Raw genomic sequence first — 19,163 nt, 5'->3', positions numbered from 1 at the left:
GCAGGGCAACAGCAAGCAGGCAGACAGGCCTTCCAGGCAGCGATGCCAAGGTGGGCAGACACGCATGCCCCTGGCAACTGGACAAAGTCTCCCATGAAAGCACCCACGAGCTGCTGCTTCTATCATAGATCAAAAGGCAATATCCTCCTGCGTCAGACATGGGTCCTAGGGATGTGGGGCTGAGCTGCCTGCTGTGGGGGCTTACGGGCTGTAGCCAGGTGTCATCTCTTGAAGAAGGTGGGGTAAAACCGCACCTTATACACTAAGCAAAGTAGATAGATAGATAGATAGATAGATATACCGATATACCAATAGATAGATAGATATACCGATAGATAGAGCTGGCTAGCAGCACCACAACCCCGACCAAGTGACAGTCTGTTTCCAGATAAAGCTTCTTGCCCTCGAAGTGGAGAAGAGAGCGCAGAGGAAGGACAAGGAGAGGCCTCCTAGCCTGCGGCCTACTCTCCCCAGCGGAGACCTCCAGCCTTGGCGGATGAATCTGTGGCTCAGAGATTAAACTCTTGAATCACCTCCAGACCCATTGAGGACGCACGGCAGACATCGTCGTCCTCCAAGGCACCAAAGGCCGACAACGAGACGCAGCGAAAGCTCACTACATCCGAGGCGACCAGCCTCAGCTGGGGCAGGTCACAAGGAGCAGATCCGCTCGAGGCGGCTGCGCGTGGGGCTGCCGAACCCTGGGCAGCTGCACCCAGGGCAGTCGTATGTGGGGGCGCTACACCCAGAGCTGCTACACAGGAAGCCGTTGCACCGAGGGCAACTGTACACGGGGCCATTGCAGCCCGGGGCAGCCGCAGCCGCGCAGCAGTTGACAGGGAGAGCGGCACGCGGCACCGCCAAGCTCGGGGCAGTCACACACACACACACACACACGGGGGCGGGACCTGGGCAGGCTCCTCACACTCACACTTTCACACACACGGGCGGGGCCCGGGCAGTCTCCTCACACTCACGCGGACGCGGACACACACTGGCGGGGGGCGGGGCCCGGGCAGTCTCCTCTCACCTCTTCCTTCTCGCCGCGGCCCCATCACTTCCTCCTCCGCGCCGCTCGCCCAGCCCCCCAGCCTGGTCCCGCCCCCTCGACGAGCCCCGCCCCCGGCGCTGAGCCTCACTTTATTTATTTTAAGTTTTAACGTTGCACACGTGCCTTCGGTGCGGTCTCGTTGGGTTTCCTCCGACCCCGGCAAGACCTCAGGCCCTTCCTAAGCGACCGCTACGTTTGATACAATTCATCTCCTTTTCCTTTTGGGAACGGGCCGTGTTTTGGGAGTCGAGAGTCAGGCACCCATCCACAAACTATGCCTGGTCCAGCAAAGTCATCATATAGACCGTGCACCGTAGACGCCCTAGCGCCTAGGCCAATGTAAGCCAGTGTTTCTTTAGTCCCGTCGTCATACTGTGTAAATGAACCTCTCTTTCCAACGCCTAAAAGAAAATGTAGCCGTCTGGAGTTGCGCTGGAAGGTATTTTCGCACGCGAGTTCACATTTCCGCACCCAGGTTCAAGTTTCATCGCTGGAGTTAAAAACAAGCCTTCAGGTTTGTGAAATAGGAGCTACGTTACTAGACGCAGCTAAAGGGCAGCAACATTGCAGAAAGAAGAACTTCATTAAAAAAAAAAAACAAAAGGAGAGAGAGGGTCATTAAGAGCTGTGGAGTGAAGACAGCAATCAGGTAAATTATAATGAGCCGGGTCACATGACTCCCTCAGTGCTGCCCGAACAAAATGCTGCTGCCACTGCCAGGTGGTTGGCGGTAGACTAGGATTTTAAAGGGGATGCACGACTGTACCCCTGTCCCCGCCTTGGAGCTGTGTCCCCTCTCTCACAGCCACTGGGCATGAAATCCTCTGGTAGATTCAAACTTGGAGACTAGCCAAAGAAACCCTCCTTCCCACCATCCAGAGACAGGAGGGGCAAGAGCCCTACTTTTGGGGCTCTGCTGATGCCGCAGCAAACAGCTCGCCAGGACCTGGAGGAGTTAGAGAAATAAATGGGTTTCCTCCTTGCTCAGGTGGTTTCTGGAGATGGGGTGGGAATAGCTTGAGAAATGCCTGGAAGTGTTTTGCGGTTGGCCGGGCAGTCCGCTTGGCAATTGATGCGATTAGGCTATTATAAAGTCAAAGTTTTAACAAAGCTTTACCCAGAATAAAGGAGAGAAGGAATGCTTATTAAGCATTGGAAGAAAAAGAAAAAGGGTTGTGGGAAGGTTGCGAGGGATCAGGACATTGTAGAAACTGGTTGCGACATCCTTAAAGCCGTACAAAAGACGTGGCTGGATTTTCCGAAGCACTGAGCACGTCGGAGGGCACTGATTTAGACACCTAAATGCGGATGGAGGAGCTTAACTGAAGGCTTACTGGATGTTGGCAGATGTTGAAAGTTTGACTCTGCAGCACTCGGTAAATGCCATGGGAAACTAAGAAGTTTTTGCCTTGGTTTTCCATTTGTCTTCTGAAAGTTTGAATAAAATTCAGTGCCGGTGAAAAATGCCAGGCTGACAGTCCTAGCCCCAGTGCACGTTAATGCACGTTTCTCTCGTATGGCCCTACAGTTGAATGTTACATTTTTACTTGCCATTGTGGAAGCGATTTATGAGGGGAAAATAATTAAGACTTGACACTAACCTGGCATTTTTCACGCAGAGATCTTTAAAAACATTAACTCAGCTGTGCAACACCCTTGTGCAAGTAGTAGAATAGAGCTTTACAGAGGGTCAAATGGAGGCTCGCAGACTGAATGGCAAGCATGCAAAATCATAACAATAATTTGAATAAGTAGGGAACAAAAAAAAGCCAGGTACTCTTATTCTCAGTGGCCTACTCTTCTCCACTTCACTAACGGTATGCACACAGCTCTGCAAACATCCTACGACATCAGTATCGAGAGAGCAGAACCTCAGGGGTGCTGAATGAGCCAGGGGTTCATTGCTATAGAAACAACTCTGCCTCTATGCACTGGCAATGTAAGTAGACTGGAGGCAACATTTTAAAGAGCCTTACAGTCCGTTTTGCCTGTATTGTTATAAACTGTACTCACAGCTCAGAAAAAAGGCGAGAGAAAACTCTATAGAGTTGCTCTTCAGGGATGTTGCCCATCAGAAATACTATAGATGCAGTCAGCTGGATCGGTATCTATTCTGCATGACAAAGTGCTCTTGGCACGTGCTGTGCTCTCTCTCTGCCTCACAAAGCAAGTGGGTAGCACATAACCATCCTTTAAAGCACAGGAGTTGGTTTCAGTAATTTACTTGTGTTTGCTTGGAGCCATGCACCTGTCCCCCCCACTCCCAGGAGTCCCTTCTGCTGCATCGCACATTCCACTGTTGTGCCCGAGCATGATATGATTTAATTTGAAGACATAATTCAAACTACAAATCCCAACTATGCAGAGCAGCTACAACAGTGAAAGCACTAGACCACCTGCAGGTAAATGAGGACAGCCAATCAGCAAATTTTCACCATGCAGAATTTTAGGGGGGGTTTTGCTCCTCTTGGTATCAGTTGTGGTACTGCTAAATATACAGAAAACACAGGCAACCCTTAAGCATTGCATATTACAAATCAAATCTGCTCTGAGCAGAGTTAGACACCCTGGTTTGTAGGAGACAGACATGGTACCTATAACGCTTTCTACATAAGGGTTCCCTACTGGCATGGTAGGGCTAGTCTACGCAGAGATTACGGAACAAGTTAGGGTGTGAACTGACATTGCACTTGCTATTCTAGTGCTTAATACACACTAGGAGTAGCTGCTTCCCACTTAACATATTCTAAAGGTGGCCAAATAGGAAGTTAGTTCACTCTAAATTCCATTTCCAATCGTACCATGTATTAACTTGTCTGTGTAGACAGCCATCTAGTGTAAGGAGTTGGCCAAAGAGGAAGGAAAAAGAAGCTTTAGCCAACAGTTCTGTCTATCTTTAATCCAAATCAGTCTCTTTGGAAAATGATGCAAAATGTCAGATTTTAAGATCTTGATTTGATGCCTCATAACAGTATTAATAAAAAGCTTATCCTTATGTTAAATAGTGGACAAGTGGACATTTTGGATTGGAATATGTTAAATATTCCCATGTAACAAGATGTACAAGTTGAACAGCATCTGCCAACCATGAGAGAAAAGTACAAGATGCAAGAGAGCAACAAAAATTGAACACTCCCTAAGGAAAAGCTCTACTCACTTCCGCTTACTTTCCACAGCAGAAAGCAGTAGTCCTTATAATGTCTGCTATCTAGCCAGGATGCTGTTGTAGAGAATATGCTCTCATTTTGCCCACAAGTTCAAACTTTTCTTCTTTATGCATCAGACAACTGCATAGCAAACATTAGTGGCAGTAACTAGCTAAAGCTTTTATAGCTGAGTTGCTTTCAATTCATCTTTCTTCAGGTAGAACATTATGTCAATAGTACCATATTTTCTCACATATAGCCCTCACCTTTTTCCAAAACTGGCTGGTGGACATTGGAGCATGCATTATATCTGAGAAATCCAAATCCAGAAAGTTAATGGTGGAAAGCAACAACAGCATTAACTGGTGAGCCTCTGGGAGCCATAGCAATTGGCAGTGCCACTGCTCCCCTGCTGACAAATTTCTGGACCTGTGGGAAGCCCCCCTGCCAGATAACATGGCCCTATGTGCTAGATCTGGCCGGTGCACAGGATGAATCCGGGTGTGGAGTCAGATCCAGTGTGAATCTACACATGCACTTTTACTGTGGAGTTGACTAATTAGCTCCACAGTAAAGCATGGTCTCAGATCCCAAGACACGCAGTACCAGTCACTCCTCCCTTGGAACTGAGCAACAGGTACGCACCTCTCACACCACCAGGAGACACATCAGCAGAAGGAGGGGAGACAGCTAGCTGCCACCCCTACGAAGGGATGCAGGGGGGTTGTGGCGAGTGACTCCCTCCTGAGAGGGACAGAGGGAGCGATCTGCTTTCATGATCCCCTGGCCCACGAGGTCTGCTGCCTCCCAGGGGCCCGTACCCAGATCGTGGCAGAGAAGATTCCTAAACTCGTCCAGCCCTCCAACCACTACCCCATGCTTCTCATCCACACAGGTACAAATGACACAGCTCGGAGCAATCCTGGTCAGGTCATGAGTGACTACAGGGCTCTGGTGGTTGGGGCTGAGGGGCGCAGGTAGTTTTCTCCTCCATCTTCCCGGGTGCAGGCCGCAGGCCTAGGAGAAGCAGATGTATCAAAGAGGTGAACCAAAGGCTCCAGTGATGGTACTACTGAGAAGATTTTGACTTCTTTGACCACTGCATGCACTTCAGACAGAGGTCTTCTGGGAAGGGACTGTATCCACCTCACGTCAAAGGGGAGGGCTCTTTTCTCAGCCAGGATGGAAGACCTCCTTGACAGGGCTTTAAACTGAGATGACCGGGGGATGGAGTGCACAAGGAGTGGAGCAAGCCCAGGGGCTAACAAGCAACCATGTTGTCCAACAACAGGAGACAACAGGAAGGACGCTATAGCATGACCTGAGGGAATGGAGCTCTCTCAACGTGACAGGAAACCAAGGACATGGGCAACTAGTGCCTCCCAAGGCACCAGATCGCTTTTGGGGGGAGGAGGGGAATCCCCCAGCAGCCGATCACTGAACCAGCAGCAAAACCAGAAGTGCACTTCCAGTTTCAGGGCTGGCACTTCTAGGGGTGCACGGCCGATCTCAGTGGGTGCACGTGCACCCCCTACGCGTCACCAGTGACCGAGGATCTCCAACAGAGGGTTCAAATGCCTGTACACAAATGCCAGGAGTATGGGGAACAAATAGGAGGAACTGGCCAGCAGAGACTACGTTATCCCTATGATATCGGAGACCTGGTGGAACTCTATGCATGACTGGATCATAGCTATAGAGGGCTACACCCTGCATAGGAGAGATTGCATAGGGAAAAAAAGGTGGAGGTGTAGCTCTTTATGTAAAAGAGCAGTACACCTCCTTGGAAACTGAAATTGGTACAAAGGAAGGGAGAGACTTGAGACCCTCTGAGTCAGATACGGGGGTGATGAGGCGAAAGGGACCCAACTGTAGGAATATATTACAGACCTCTGAATCAAGATGATGAGCTAGATATCGAATTCTCCAGAGAGCTGGAAGAGGCTGCGAGAGCATGGGATACAGTCATCATGCGCAACTAAGTACCCAGACATCTCCTGGGAAGACCACTTGGCCAGATCTGACCAGTTGCATAGATTCCTGACCTGTATCAAGACAAGGTTCCTTGGATGAATCTGATATCTTTTATTAGACCAATCCAAATAGTTGGAAAATAATTATTAAGCAAGCTTTCGGGTTCAAAAACCCTTCGTCAGGCTAAGGAAGATTCAGCAGTTGGTGTGTGCTCTTCCTGGATGGAATGAAAAGTAAAGAAGCCAGCGGCTGAGCTGGTGAGTCAGAGGATTGTAGATGAACTCTACCCGTCTGTCTCAGGAGGTATACAGGCTGATCAGAAGAAATGCCCTCCCAGATTTAGTTTTGGCCAAAGGGGATGACCTGGTGAGTGATCTGAAGATAGAGGGTAACCTAGGCAACAGTGACCATGACACTATCACTTTCACTGTTCGTCATAGGTCTGGGAAACTTCTTGACTTTAAAAAAGCTGACTTCCATAAGCTAAGGGCATTAGTGAGTAATGCCCTACAGGATCATGGGCTGCAGGGAAAGTGTGTGCATGAAGAGTGGTCGTTACTCCAGGATACAATCCTGAGTGCACAGAAGTTGTCCATACCTGTATGCAAAAAGGGTGGCAACAAGGGCTAGGAGGCCATCTTCGTTCACTAGGGAAGTTGCAGATCTTCTGTAAAAGAAACAGGAGGCTTACCAATGATGGAAGCTAGGAATAGGTCCTAAGGAGAACTACATAAGATTGGCCCACACTTGTAGGAAGCTGATTAGAAAAGCAAAAGCCGTGACCGAATTCAGGTTAGCAACCAAAATCAAGGACAATAAGAAGTCCTTCTATAGGTACGTAGGTAACAGGAGGAAAATCAGTGGAAGTGTGGGACCACTGCTCAATGCACCTGGACATCTGATCACAGACACCAAGGAGAAAACTTAACTCCTGAATGAGTACTTCGCATCTGTATTCCCCCAGTATAAGAGTGATAGCCTGCCAAATGCAAATATGACGCAGAATAGTCACAGTAGGGATGATCACCTTCCAACAGTCAATGTAGACCTGGTGAAAGAACAGCGAGAGAGGCTGGATATCTATGTCAGCAGGACCAGATGAACTCCGTCTGAGAGTGCTGAATGAACTAGCCAAAGTCATCGCAGGACCACTGGAAAACCTCTTTTAGAATCTGTGGCACTCAGGAGAGGTCCTAGAAGACTGGAAGTTGTGCCCATCTTCAAGAAGCAGAGGAGAGAGAGGACACAGGGAATTACAGGCCGATCAGCCTGACCTCAATATCCCAGGAAAAATCCTTGAAAAAATTCTCAGGGAGTCCACATGTGATAAGCTAGTAGAAGGCAAATTCTCAATGACAGCCAACATGGTTTTTGTCACGGGTAGATCATGTCTGACTAATCTCATCTCCTTCTACAACCAGGTCACTCACCACCTGAATAAGGGAGATGAGGTCAACGTCATTTACTTGGACTTTAGGAAGGCCTTTGACCTGGTGTGTCCCATGATTCTCTCAAGGTAAAACTAAGGGACTATGGGCTCAGCAATTCCATGGTCAGATGGGTACCCAGCGAGTACTAATAGACCGACCTGTGTCATCCTGGCAGAAAGTAGCCAGTGGGGTCCCCCAAGGTTCGGGACTTGGACTAGTGCTTTTCAACATCCACATCAATGATCTAGGCGTGGGGGTGAAAAGCACCATGTCAAAGTTCACCAATGACACTAAGCTCTGGGGAAGTGAGGCCACACATCAGGGTAGGCTGCCATTCCCGGCGAACCTAGACAGATTAGTTAAATGGGAGGACCAGAACCAGATGCTGTTCAGCACCGAGAAGTGTAAAGTGCTCCATCTGGGGAGGAAAAAGCCACAACAGACTTACAGGCTTAGTGGTGCTATGCTAGCTAGCACCATGTCCAAAAGGGACCTGGGGGTCATAATTGACCATAAAATGAATTTAAGCCACCGATGTGATGCTACAGTTAGCAGAGCAAATGATATGCTGGCATGCATCAACTGATGCATCTAAAGCAAAAATAAGGAAGTTATTCGCCTGCTCTACTCAGCATTGGTGAGGCTGCAGCTGGAGTACTGCATCTAGTTCTGGGCGCTGCACTTCCAGAAGGATATGGAGAAGCTTGAGAGACTCCAGAGAAGAGCTACTTGTGTGAAGAGCAAGCCATACGAGCAAAGGCTGACAGATACGGAACTGTTCAGCCTAGAAAAGAGAGGACTCCAGGGATGATTTGGTGGCAGCTTACAAATATATAAGGGGAGCTAGGCAAACAACTATTCACCAAAGCACTGCAGGGAAAAACCAGGAGCAATGGTCATAAACTCCTAGAAGAAGGTTTCAGACCGGATATAAGGAAAAACTTCTTCACAGTTCGTGTGACCAGACTCTGGAATAGACTCCCAGTGTGGGTGGTGCAGACACCTACCCCAGAGATCTTCAAAAGGAGACTGGACGCGCACCTTGCTGGGGTTATTTGACCCCAGCAGTTTTTCCTGCCCAGAGCAGGGGGGCTGGAACCAATGTTCTTACGAGGTCCCTTCCAGCCCTAAATATCTGTGAATCTGTGACTGTCTACATGTGCAGCATGGTAAGGCCACAGTTAATTAACACCACTGTAGAATAATACTGCCAGGCACGAGTACTGTCCTACAGCAGAGTTTTTTAGTGTGCTATAATACACGTGTAGACAGTGACCGGGGCTGGCTGGGGCATGAAGGTGCTATAGCATGAGGGCCCCCTGCACTGCCCCAGCGCAACATGCTGTGGTCCTGGGTGCACACATAAACACCGTACTTGGGAACAATAAACTCCAGTGCGTCGGAGTTTGTTCAGGAGCACTAACTTCACATGTAGCTGCAAGCAGTTACTTCAAGGAAAATATTTCTCCTTCATGCTCCCTTTCAAACACAAGGTCTTCATTATACACAGGACATGCTCTATGCAAGAAAATATGGTATATGTGAGGAGAAAGTCAGTGAAAGCCAAGTCAGCTACACTTGTGATTGGTTTTCAAACGTCCTGTGTGTAGTTAATTCTGCAATATAACCTGAATTTCCATTGACATCCTGTATCCCATGGCCTGGGTAAGTATTGTTGCATATATGCCACTGTTTTTGTTAGGACTACAGTGATACTTGCATGAAACCTTATGAAGTGTCCTCAAATTTCAGCTGAAGATCCACAGAGGAAAATGTTCCCATTGCACAAAAAAAAATAATTATCTGCCCAAAAAAGCCTAACTGGAAAACGCTTTCCTACTCATTTATGAAATCACAAAATCCTCTGTTTATTGTCTGCTACAATATCTAAGTACATTTACTAATACAATACATTCAGTTCTCATAGAAGCTTACATAATTGCACATAATGCTAAATGAAATGAACAGACTGGAATCTGTAAAAGTGCATTTCAATAAGCTATTATAGGACTATCAGTTTATTGAAGCAATTCACTTTTTTGCAGACATAAATATGCAAAATAAGTGTCTATTTATTCATTTACAAACCAAAAGTCTCTAATCATATTAGGGAAAAGACACTGCCGCTACTTCAACTGGCAAACAGAGTTCTGAGCTTAGGAATCACTGTGTTTATAGCTAATGTCCATGAATCATTTCGGGGAAAGATCGCTGACCTGTGAAAATACATATAGAGAGCTCCTCTCTCCCTTGTTTATTGAGAAGTTCCATTACCAATAATGTGAAAGCTATGAAAAATAGCATGCATAACATGAGAATATCAGAGAGGTAGCTTAGCTGTTAGTCTGAGGTCAGGCAGAAGGCAAGATGTACTATGCTGTCTCACAAAAGGTTATGCATCTCTGATTCAATTAGTCTATAAGGTTCATATCTACACTGCTTTCTACATGAGAATATCAGGTCTGTTTCATTTGGCCCTATGCAAATGTGATGCTATTTGCAGTTTCATTACACTAAAACTTCTAACATGAAGCATTTCACAGCTTCAGAGCACTTTAAAAACATTAATTAATTTTAACATCTACACCTAACAAAGTACATGTTATCCCAAATGCTGAGCAGTCATGTGATTTAGTATAAATCAAAACAGCCAGAATTGCACCTCATCTCTTCCTGCTTGCCAGTACTTATGCTTTGTTTCTTAGATTATGCCACACTGTAGAGAGAAGTCTTATTAATAAGTTTTTATCAAATTTAGATAAATTAAACACAAAAAAATGATAAACATTATACTGACACAGCTGATTGGTCTTTTGTACACCATGCTTTTAATCAGGGTTTTACAGGGAAAAGTTTTTCAAACTGGTTACATGTATAAACGGATTAGCAAAAAACCCAATAAACCATATAGATAGCTGAAAGATGGTGGAGCTAGGTATTCGAGATGCAATCCTGTTTATTTACTTTAAAAACATACACGTTCCATTTTTCTGAACACAGGATTCAAAATGATAAGAGATGGCATCGTTGTTTATTGTTGCAGGCCTTTTTCAACCTAGCATTCATAGCAACATACATTTCTCTAGGATTTTGCTTAGGGTCAGCTACCAGTTCTCCTAAGGTTGTAAGTGTACATACTTGTGCTGTCTCTCACACACAAACCTGAAACAAGACCCAACAAGGTCTTCTGCTCACGTCGTTCTAATTCCTGAGGGGATTTGCATCTGCTTTTGTTTTGCTTGACAAGATTGGCCTGTGTTTTACTTTGTTTCTTATACTTAACTTGAATGAAGGGAGGCTGTTAAACTCAACCAGTTTTCATGAGATTTAACCCAACCTATGGCATTCTTCTGACCCTGTCACAGTTTCTAGGTCACCTTGTAGAATATGCTACATAGAAGACTAACCCTAAGTGAATGTTTTGCTTTAGCACATATATAATACTTGCTTACCTTGTGTTTAATTTAAGCTGTATAAGGTAAATCAGACACAATGGGGATGAACATCTTATAAAACCTAACACTTTTGGACACCATGATCAATATTCAAAATGATAAAATACAAACCACCATATACAATAAACCTATGAACCAACATACATATCTGCACAGAACCAGCAATTGCCCTAAACACACCAAGAAAACTGTAGTATACATCCAAGCCCTCCAATACCACCGAATTTGCACAGAGGAGAACACCCTGGATTGCCACCTCACAAATCTCAGAAGGGCCTTCACCCAACAAGGAGACGCCTCTGGAGAGAGAGACCACACTTTTGAAAGAGCTACCCGGATACCACACAAAGATTTGCTGTGGTACAAAAAGAAAATCTCCACAAATCACACACCATTAGTTATGACAGATCATCCTTCCCTGGGCCCTATACAGAAAATCCTCAAATTATTGTAACCCATACTAGAAGATGACCCAGTTCTTAAAGAGATCTTCCCAGAATCACCCATCCTAGCTTTTAAACAAGCAACAAACCTCACTAACATTATCACTAGAAGCAAACTCCCTATGACCCAAACCACGGCCAATGGATCCAGACCATGCCAGGACAAGAAATGTAAAATCTGCCAACACATTTCCACTGCCCCCACAATAACTACACCCCACAACAGATCCACCACCATTCCTGGATCTTACAGCTGCATCTCCAGAAGTGGTATATATCTCATCCAGTGCACCAAATGCCCTGATGGAAAATATGTTGGAGAAACCAAACAACAACTGCGCACCAGAATGAACACAGACCAAAAAATCTATCAAAGACAAGAATACCCAGTTACCTGTGGGGGCACATTTCTCACAAGAAAACCTCTCCCTCTCTCTCTCCCTCCAGTCTCTCAGTTCTAATCCTCAAAGGGAACTTACAAAACACCTTTCACAGACAAGCCTATGAACTTCACTTCATCAAGCTACTGGATACAAAAAACCATGCACTCAATATAGACATTGGATTTATGAGACATTACAACCTGCCTGACATCCGATTCACCACATACCTGCCAGACCTGACCTTTTACACTTCCACCCCTCCCACCCCCCCACTCCTTTTTAGCCTTCCTAATCTCCAGCTACTTACTTTTTCACAGACGGCCTCTTTTCTACCTTGAAAATCTACTATTGTGGAGTCTCCCTTACTCACCTTTGGTTCTTTTCCCCCCCTCATTTTTCCCCTCCCTTCCCTGCTGTACCTTTTGTTTTCCACATTTCCACCTATTCACAGTCTCACTGACATCCTGTCACGCTTTTAGCTTCTTTCATTCCTTGGAGTCTCAGAACAGCAGAAACTCCCAATGCCTTAAGAAGGGTCATTGCGCCTGAAAGCTTACTAAGAAGTATTTTCCAACTGCCTGGTTGGTCTAATAAAAGATATCACATGTACCCAAAGAACCTTGCCTGCCTTATAGAACCCAAGGTAGGTTAGATAGACAGATAATTGCTTTGATGCTGTGTTGAGGAGTATCTGACATCTATAACTGCACAAACATTTTTACAATGAATGTAGGGCAGTGAGAAAAAAAGAAAGCAAGTGTGGTAGAAATAGAGGGTTATGTACTTGTAGTTAGTTTGCTTAATTAAGCGGAGAAATACCCAATGGATTACAACTGTGCTATAAATAGCTTGAAACAACTATACAGACACAAGTTAGGCCAATTAGTTTTCTGTTCACTTCGTACATAAGTATTTTTCTGATCCCAAACATTGACAAACATTTTTGTAAAATGTCTCTTTCAAACTCTCCTGTGTTTTCTAATCACTAAATATTATTGTGCATCTTGTAAAAGAAAAAAAAAAGAAAAATGAAACCAGAAACTTCAGGCAGTACTGATCACACATCTCTCTTTACACTTTGAAAGCATTACATGAACCCCAAGTCATCTCTGTCATGTGAATCCACACTTGTTTCTATCTGATGAAGTCTTTTTCACTGTCCAATAGAAACCTGGATTTTTCAGAAGAGACTGGAGGGAGGGGGAGGAAGGGAGTGTCCCAAATGAAGCAGATTACCACAGATGCATGAATTATGATACTGTTGTTTGGAACTGAAAGACGACCAGATTTCACATTCTGGAGCTAAGTTTCATGGATTCAAATTCCAACACTGTGGTTGTGACTGGTAAGATTTTTTTTTTCTAAATTCGCTTCCTCTTTTAGCCAGACGTGGAATGCACACATGCCTGATCTTTGTCATAAACAGTTCCCTGGAGGGAAAAAAGTAGCAACTGGTCATACTAACAATTCCAAATGGAAAATAACTTGCTGTTGTGCCTTCCTAAGAAAATTATATGTATGTCAGAGAAAACAGACTCTAGCTTGCTCCCTTTACAGCCATTCAGTTTAGTTTATTGTTTTCTTGCTCTCTTTTTAATCTTGCTTGATGTGTACCCCCACCCCAATCCAATCCTTGTTGCTCTAGGCAGTGCCAAGGACTGTCAGATAAAGCTTACCCAAAAGGAGCAGTTCTAAAGCATGAAATCCAGGTTGCATCAGGATGTCACATAAGAGTCCAGAATTAGAGCAATACATGGCGAATTTCAGGGTCTCCGTTTCATGGCAAAGGGGAAAATCATAGAGGTGGCTGTACCTCTAGAGCCTCGTCAAAATTAAACAAGACCATTAAAATTAAATATGCCAAGGAAGCATGCCTGAACATGTAGGCCGGGGACCAAATTCTAAGGTTCTATCATTGGATATAGGTAATGCTGAATCACAAGTGCAAGCCCACCAGCTAGAAGGCTTTCTGAGCTTTAAAAAGTTACAACTCTTAAGGAATGTCACTACTCGTTGCTCTTGTTGCCACAGGCTCATCTAAAAGGCAATCACTAGATATATCTTGACATGCGAGTTGCTGGATAATTTTCCACTGCAGGTCATCCAAGGACGTAAGGATGAGGTTGAAGCTACATCAAAGAAATCTGTTATGTTGCTGTTTTCAATTCAATACAACTTGTTTGTTTTAAAGGAGCTCCAAAATGGGCCAGGCTGCTTTAGCTTTCTCCAGACCTCACTGCAATTGGAGTGAATGGGAAAGTAAGAGAGTAAGAGAAGCTTCTTACCTTCAGAAAAAAACTGTCCATCTGTTTCTCTCTTTGACGGGTACTTTCTATGTTCACCCATGATGGGAACAACTCCTTATATCTCATTAGCTGTCCCCTAGACATCCCCTTGTTCAAACAGCTGCAGAACAATGTGTCTATTAGACGCACAGGTGTACCTTCAAGGTGTTGCAAAGAATAAGCCTAGCATGCCTGAGTAACATTGTCACCTGCTCAGAATGTAAACACACTGGCATTGCTCCCAGCTCTATTTTAAAGTACCTAATAATATTCAGCCAATTTGGCCTCCAGGTTGGCTTAAATATTTCAATCCAGTGAGGCCATCTTAAAGTGAATTAATTTCTTTTCATAAAACAATTTTGTCCTAGGCAGTGGTTCCTTACGACCATGTCTGTAGTTTACATGTTGCATTACGAGCCAATTCAGAACTTTCATTTTCCTATAAATACTTTCTCTCTGTCTGACTTTGTAGTAGATTAGGTATCACCATATTTCTTCTCTGTAAATGGAGTGGAACAAGCATGGAAGGTGCTATATTGTCTACGTGGAGCAGAGGAATGCTTTATTGTGCCCCCCCCAGCCCTGCACATTAGGTAAGCTGCTAAACTCTTGCCATGAATTATTATTAGGATGCAGTGCTTAGCATGGTTTAAATATATTGAATATTTACAGAAAAATCTATTGCTAAATGAATGAATATATTCATAATCAGTAGCATTCCTTCACAGTCAAGGATGATAGTCTTCCATGGTTGCCTAATTTATGGGCCCAAAGATGGCTGACAAGGCCACTCTGGGATCAACAGGTTCTATTACAGCTGGAGCGTGTTTCCATGCAGGGTGCGTGGGTCTAGATCCTTTGCTTTGTTGGTGACATGCTGCCTCCGCCACTCCCACCTTTCTATCTCCTGGTGTCATTGTGAAGTTTCAAAGGACTGAAATCCTTGCAGCAGGCTCTTCGCCCGTTTAGGGAGGTCTTGGGTAACAGTCACCCACAAGTTGATGTCACTGTTGCATTTTTTCAAGTTGGTCTTGTGGACATCCTTGAAGTGTTTTCTCTGTCCTCCTTTTGATTGTGTTCCTTGACTAAGCCAGTACAATAAAACTTGCTTTGCAAGTCAGACATCTGGATGACATGGCTGACCCAGCAAAACTGATGTCAGATGGTCACTGCCTTAATGCTCTTGGAGTTTGCTTGCGAGAGAACATTAACATTGGTGCATCTGTCTTCCCAGTGGGTATGAAGGATCTTCCACAGGCTGCATTAATGGTACTTCTCCAGCACCTTGAAGTGTATCCTGTATGTTGTCCATGTCGCAGCTCTGCACAATAAGGTAGGCATGACAACTGCTTGATAAACCATGTGCTTGGTTTCAAAACTGATGTCATGATCTTCAAACACCCATTTCCTTAGGTGTCCAAAGGCAGTACTTGCACATTTGAGGTGATGTTGGATTTCTTCATCTATTTCAGCCTTCTGCGAGAGATGGCTTCTGAGGTACAGGAAGTGCTCAACCTTCTTCAGGCAGGGACCTCTCTATGAGGCAGGGACCGCTCTGTGAATCTGAATTGCCAGAACTGGAGACTCCTCCTTGTTAGAGGAAGACCTTAGTCTTCTGAATGTTAAGCCTCAGTCCGATTTTCTTATATGCCTCAGTAAAGAGGTTGATGATTGTCTGCAGATCTACTTTTAAGAGAGGAGATCATGCACCATGGGAATGACCTAGCGTAAATTATTTCACAGTATCCCTTCAGCATTTATACTGGAGCTTGCACTTCATGTTTTCCCATACCTGTATTCATGGAGCAAAAAGGCAAAATTCATTAAGCCTCGACATCTCTTAAATTATACTCTGAGGACTCCTTTTGTTCCCAGGGGTTATTTCTTTAAAGAAAGATGGACACTAGAAAATAAAAAATCAGACTTAAAGTAGCTTGACAAGACCCATTTGCTTTGCTTGTTCCATTGATTAGAATCAAAGATCTTGTCAATCAGCCCACAAGCACATTATCTAATGTGATTTGGGATGAGGACACAGTGAATGTGATGAATAAACAAGTGGGATATTTTCCACCAGCCCCCCCCCCCCCACACACACACATAATACCTTTAAATTAAATTGAAAGTCATATTTTTTCCTTTTTCCATTAAAATAAAATTTGTGCAAATTATTTATTTAATTTTCTTAAAGCACATTATTTCCATAGGGCAAAAAAGCAAAAAACCCAACACCCTCCCAACTTTTCCCATGCCTATTTCAAATGGAAAAGAAAGTAAAGAGAAGGCATACGTGTTAGGAGGCAGAGGGAAGTCACCCTCATCACCAAACCATGTTTAAAAACCTTTAAAAAAAAGTTTCATTTTAAATGTTTGTAAAAATCATGGAAAATTTCAGGTAAAACAAAACCTGCTTCTTTCTTTTAATGTCTCCTTAAATAGACTTGTTTTCCCAGTGAGCTCTTTAACAAAGATTCTGCAGCCCTAGAACATGGAGTCAAATTATCATCTCAATCCCTTTCTTATGCAAACAATTCCAAATCACTCGACATTAGTTCACCAGGTAGTGGCAAAGTAATGGCTCAAACTTTAGTGGCAAAGTAGTAGCAAAGTAGTGGCACAAACTTTATTCACACAAGACCCATGCTCACTTTTACTCATGCACTGACTTTAATTAAACAAGCCACATAACAAAGAACTGTTCATGTGAGTAAACATTGCAGAATGAGGTCCCAAGTCGGAGCAGGTTATATCTATAGAACAGGAGAGAACAAAATTCTCGTCCAGTTGACTCACATCCACAACTATGATGATCCAGGTTGAAGAGAACAAGTGCATGAGTTCACCTGGGCCATGTATACAATCCAATTTACATCAATGGAAATACAAGAAGAATTTAATAGCATTTTTCTTTGGTTTCAGGTTTTGGTCCCTTTCGACAATACCTTGTAAACTCTAGCTGGGAAGCAGTGAAGGTAAGAACTGATATGGTTTTTCATAGACATCCAAATACAGAAAACTCATTGCTGTGCATAGTTTTCAAGAAAGAAAGGGTCTCATCATTTCCTAGCACTTAATAGAATTCAAAAACAAAGTGGGGCAGGGGGGAGAGAAGAAAAATCAGAACATGTTGAAAGAGCAAAGAATGGAAATTAATGAAATATTTGTAAGGGTGAATTTTGCTGTAGGATTTTGAAGTCATTTTTCAAAGCAGGGACCTTACTTTGAAAAATAAAGTGGACGTGCTTTTGACAAGGTGCCATCAGACCACCCTTTCTGTGTAAAAGAAAAGCACACACACAGTAGATTATTTCTGTGGACATCTGCTAAATGAGCTGAACTGAAAAAGGATCATCATGCACACCCATGCACCAAAATGCATGGGGAACTCCCTACTTGAGAGCACGGAGGCGGAAAGGGATCTTGGTGTCATTATTGACTCCAAGATGAACATGGGCCGACAATGCGAGGTCATGGTTGGCAGGGCTAACCGGACCTTGTCGTGCATCCACAGGTGCATCTCGAGTAGAGCCAGGGAGGTGATCCTCCCCCTCTATGCGACACTGGTCAGGCCACAGCTGGAGTACTGTGTCCAGTTCTGTGCGCCCCATTTCAGGAGGGATGTGGACAACATGGAGAGGGTCCAGAGGAGGGCCACCCACATGATCTGGGGACAACAGGGCAGACCCTACAGTGAGAGACGGCGGGACCTGAACCTATTCAGCCTCCACAAGAGAAGGCTGAGGGGGGACCTGGGGACCGTCTATAAACTCACTAGGGGGAACCAGAAGGGTTTGGGGGAGACGCTGTTTCCCCTAGCCCCCGCTGGCATAACAAGGAGTAATGGGCACAAGTTGATGGAGAGGAGGTACAGATTGGACATCCGAAAAAACTACTTCACAGTTAGGGCGGCTAGGAGCTGGAACCAACTTCCAAGGGAGGTGGTGCTGGCCCCTACCCTGGGGATCTTTAAGAAGAGGCTGGGTACCCACCTGGCTGGACTCATTTGAGTCCTGTTTTTTGTTTAGGGTTCTTTTGTTGTTCTCCCGCCCTGGCGGGGGGGCGGGCTAGAAGATCTATTAGGTCCCTTCCGACCCTAAAACTATGAAAATTTATTACAGAAACCAGAAATAACATCTTTATTGCAACAACTTGCTAATAGCCTGTAGAAGTTGCTCATTCCTACTCTTGTTAGATAGTAACAGGGAAAAAAGCACTAGCAGTTCTAAATACACATTTGTATCTGAACTTCATTGTTCTACTTTCAATGTAGGTGCTTTCCCCTACCTTGGAGGTCTTTAAGAGGAGACTAGACAAAGCACCTGGCTGGGGTCAACTGACCATAGTGCTCTTTCCTGCCCAGGGCAGGGGGGGCGGGCTTGTGAGATCCCTTCTGACCCTAAAAATCTATTAAATCTATTTGAACCTTCTTTAGAAATATATGCATGCACTTTGCATGGTTGGGGGTGGGTGTGGGGGAGTTTGTGAAAGAGTGGGCAGGTGTGGGATTTGTGGAGAGGGTTGTGAAAGTGTGTAGGGAGGTGGGATTTGGGGGGGGTATGGGAGTATCTGGGGGTTGTGGCTGGGTGTAGGGTTTGTGGGTGGGTGTGGCGTTTGTGGTGCATGGCAGCAGGCCCTCAGGGCTGCAGCAGGCAGAGCCCCCAGTGGCATGCCCAGGGATTGCACATGCTGAGTCCCAGGGGTTGCACATGCTGGCATGGAGTTGGCCTGGCCTGTTGGCGCACATCTTTGGGCTAGGCCTAGCTGGCTCCAGGCCAGCACATGGGGTTGCAGCACTGCAGGCAGGAGCCGCGTGCCATTGGGCCAGGTGGGCTGCTGCTTGCCTCCATGGGCGGCTTCCCCACTGGAGTGCTGGAAGTCCCACATGGAGGAACAGAGCCAGCCCAGCCCGGCCCAATGGTGCATGGACTGGGAACTCCACACCATTGGACTGGGAGGGCTCTATGCCTCCATGTGGGGCTTCCAGCTCTCCCGTGGG

The 19,163-nt window shown here is 45.2% G+C and overlaps 3 protein-coding genes across 15 annotated transcripts in view; 1 reads left to right on the top strand and 2 right to left on the bottom strand.

Moving 5' to 3' along the window:
- The window catches only part of FAM169B (family with sequence similarity 169 member B), a 66,172-nt gene extending 53,668 nt beyond the window's left edge, over positions 1-12,504 (bottom strand). Inside the window, exon 1 of one of the 2 annotated variants that reach the window (XM_025206252.1) lies at positions 12,302-12,504. In XM_025206252.1, the coding sequence (XP_025062037.1) occupies positions 12,302-12,317 (16 nt within the window). In that variant the 5' untranslated portion in view covers positions 12,318-12,504. Of the gene's footprint in view, positions 1-1,030; positions 1,091-12,301 lie in introns of those variants that run through there. The other variant, XM_006025459.3, reaches the window with a different exon arrangement.
- The window catches only part of IGF1R (insulin like growth factor 1 receptor), a 264,141-nt gene that overhangs the window by 6,356 nt on the left and 238,622 nt on the right, over positions 1-19,163 (bottom strand). The gene's annotated exons all lie outside the window — the stretch shown is intronic.
- Positions 1-19,163, top strand: part of LOC102384288 (pyroglutamyl-peptidase 1-like protein) — a 54,208-nt gene that overhangs the window by 14,739 nt on the left and 20,306 nt on the right. For 2 of the 12 annotated variants that reach the window (XM_025206262.1, XM_025206254.1), the window contains exons 1-2: positions 1,165-1,390; positions 17,087-17,139. Coding sequence is in view for 4 of the 12 variants with exons in the window: in XM_025206257.1 (XP_025062042.1) it covers positions 13,194-13,227; positions 17,087-17,139 (87 nt within the window). In the remaining 8 variants the exon portion in view is untranslated. The other 10 variants (XM_025206260.1, XM_014520745.2, XM_025206255.1 and 7 more) reach the window with 8 other exon arrangements.

The sequence above is a fragment of the Alligator sinensis genome, unplaced genomic scaffold, assembly GCF_000455745.1.
Source record: "Alligator sinensis unplaced genomic scaffold, ASM45574v1 scaffold1004_1, whole genome shotgun sequence".
Lineage (NCBI taxonomy): Eukaryota > Metazoa > Chordata > Crocodylia > Alligatoridae > Alligator > Alligator sinensis.
The sequence above is the reverse complement of the archived record's forward strand: the minus strand, read 5'-3'. Positions and strand labels throughout refer to the sequence as shown.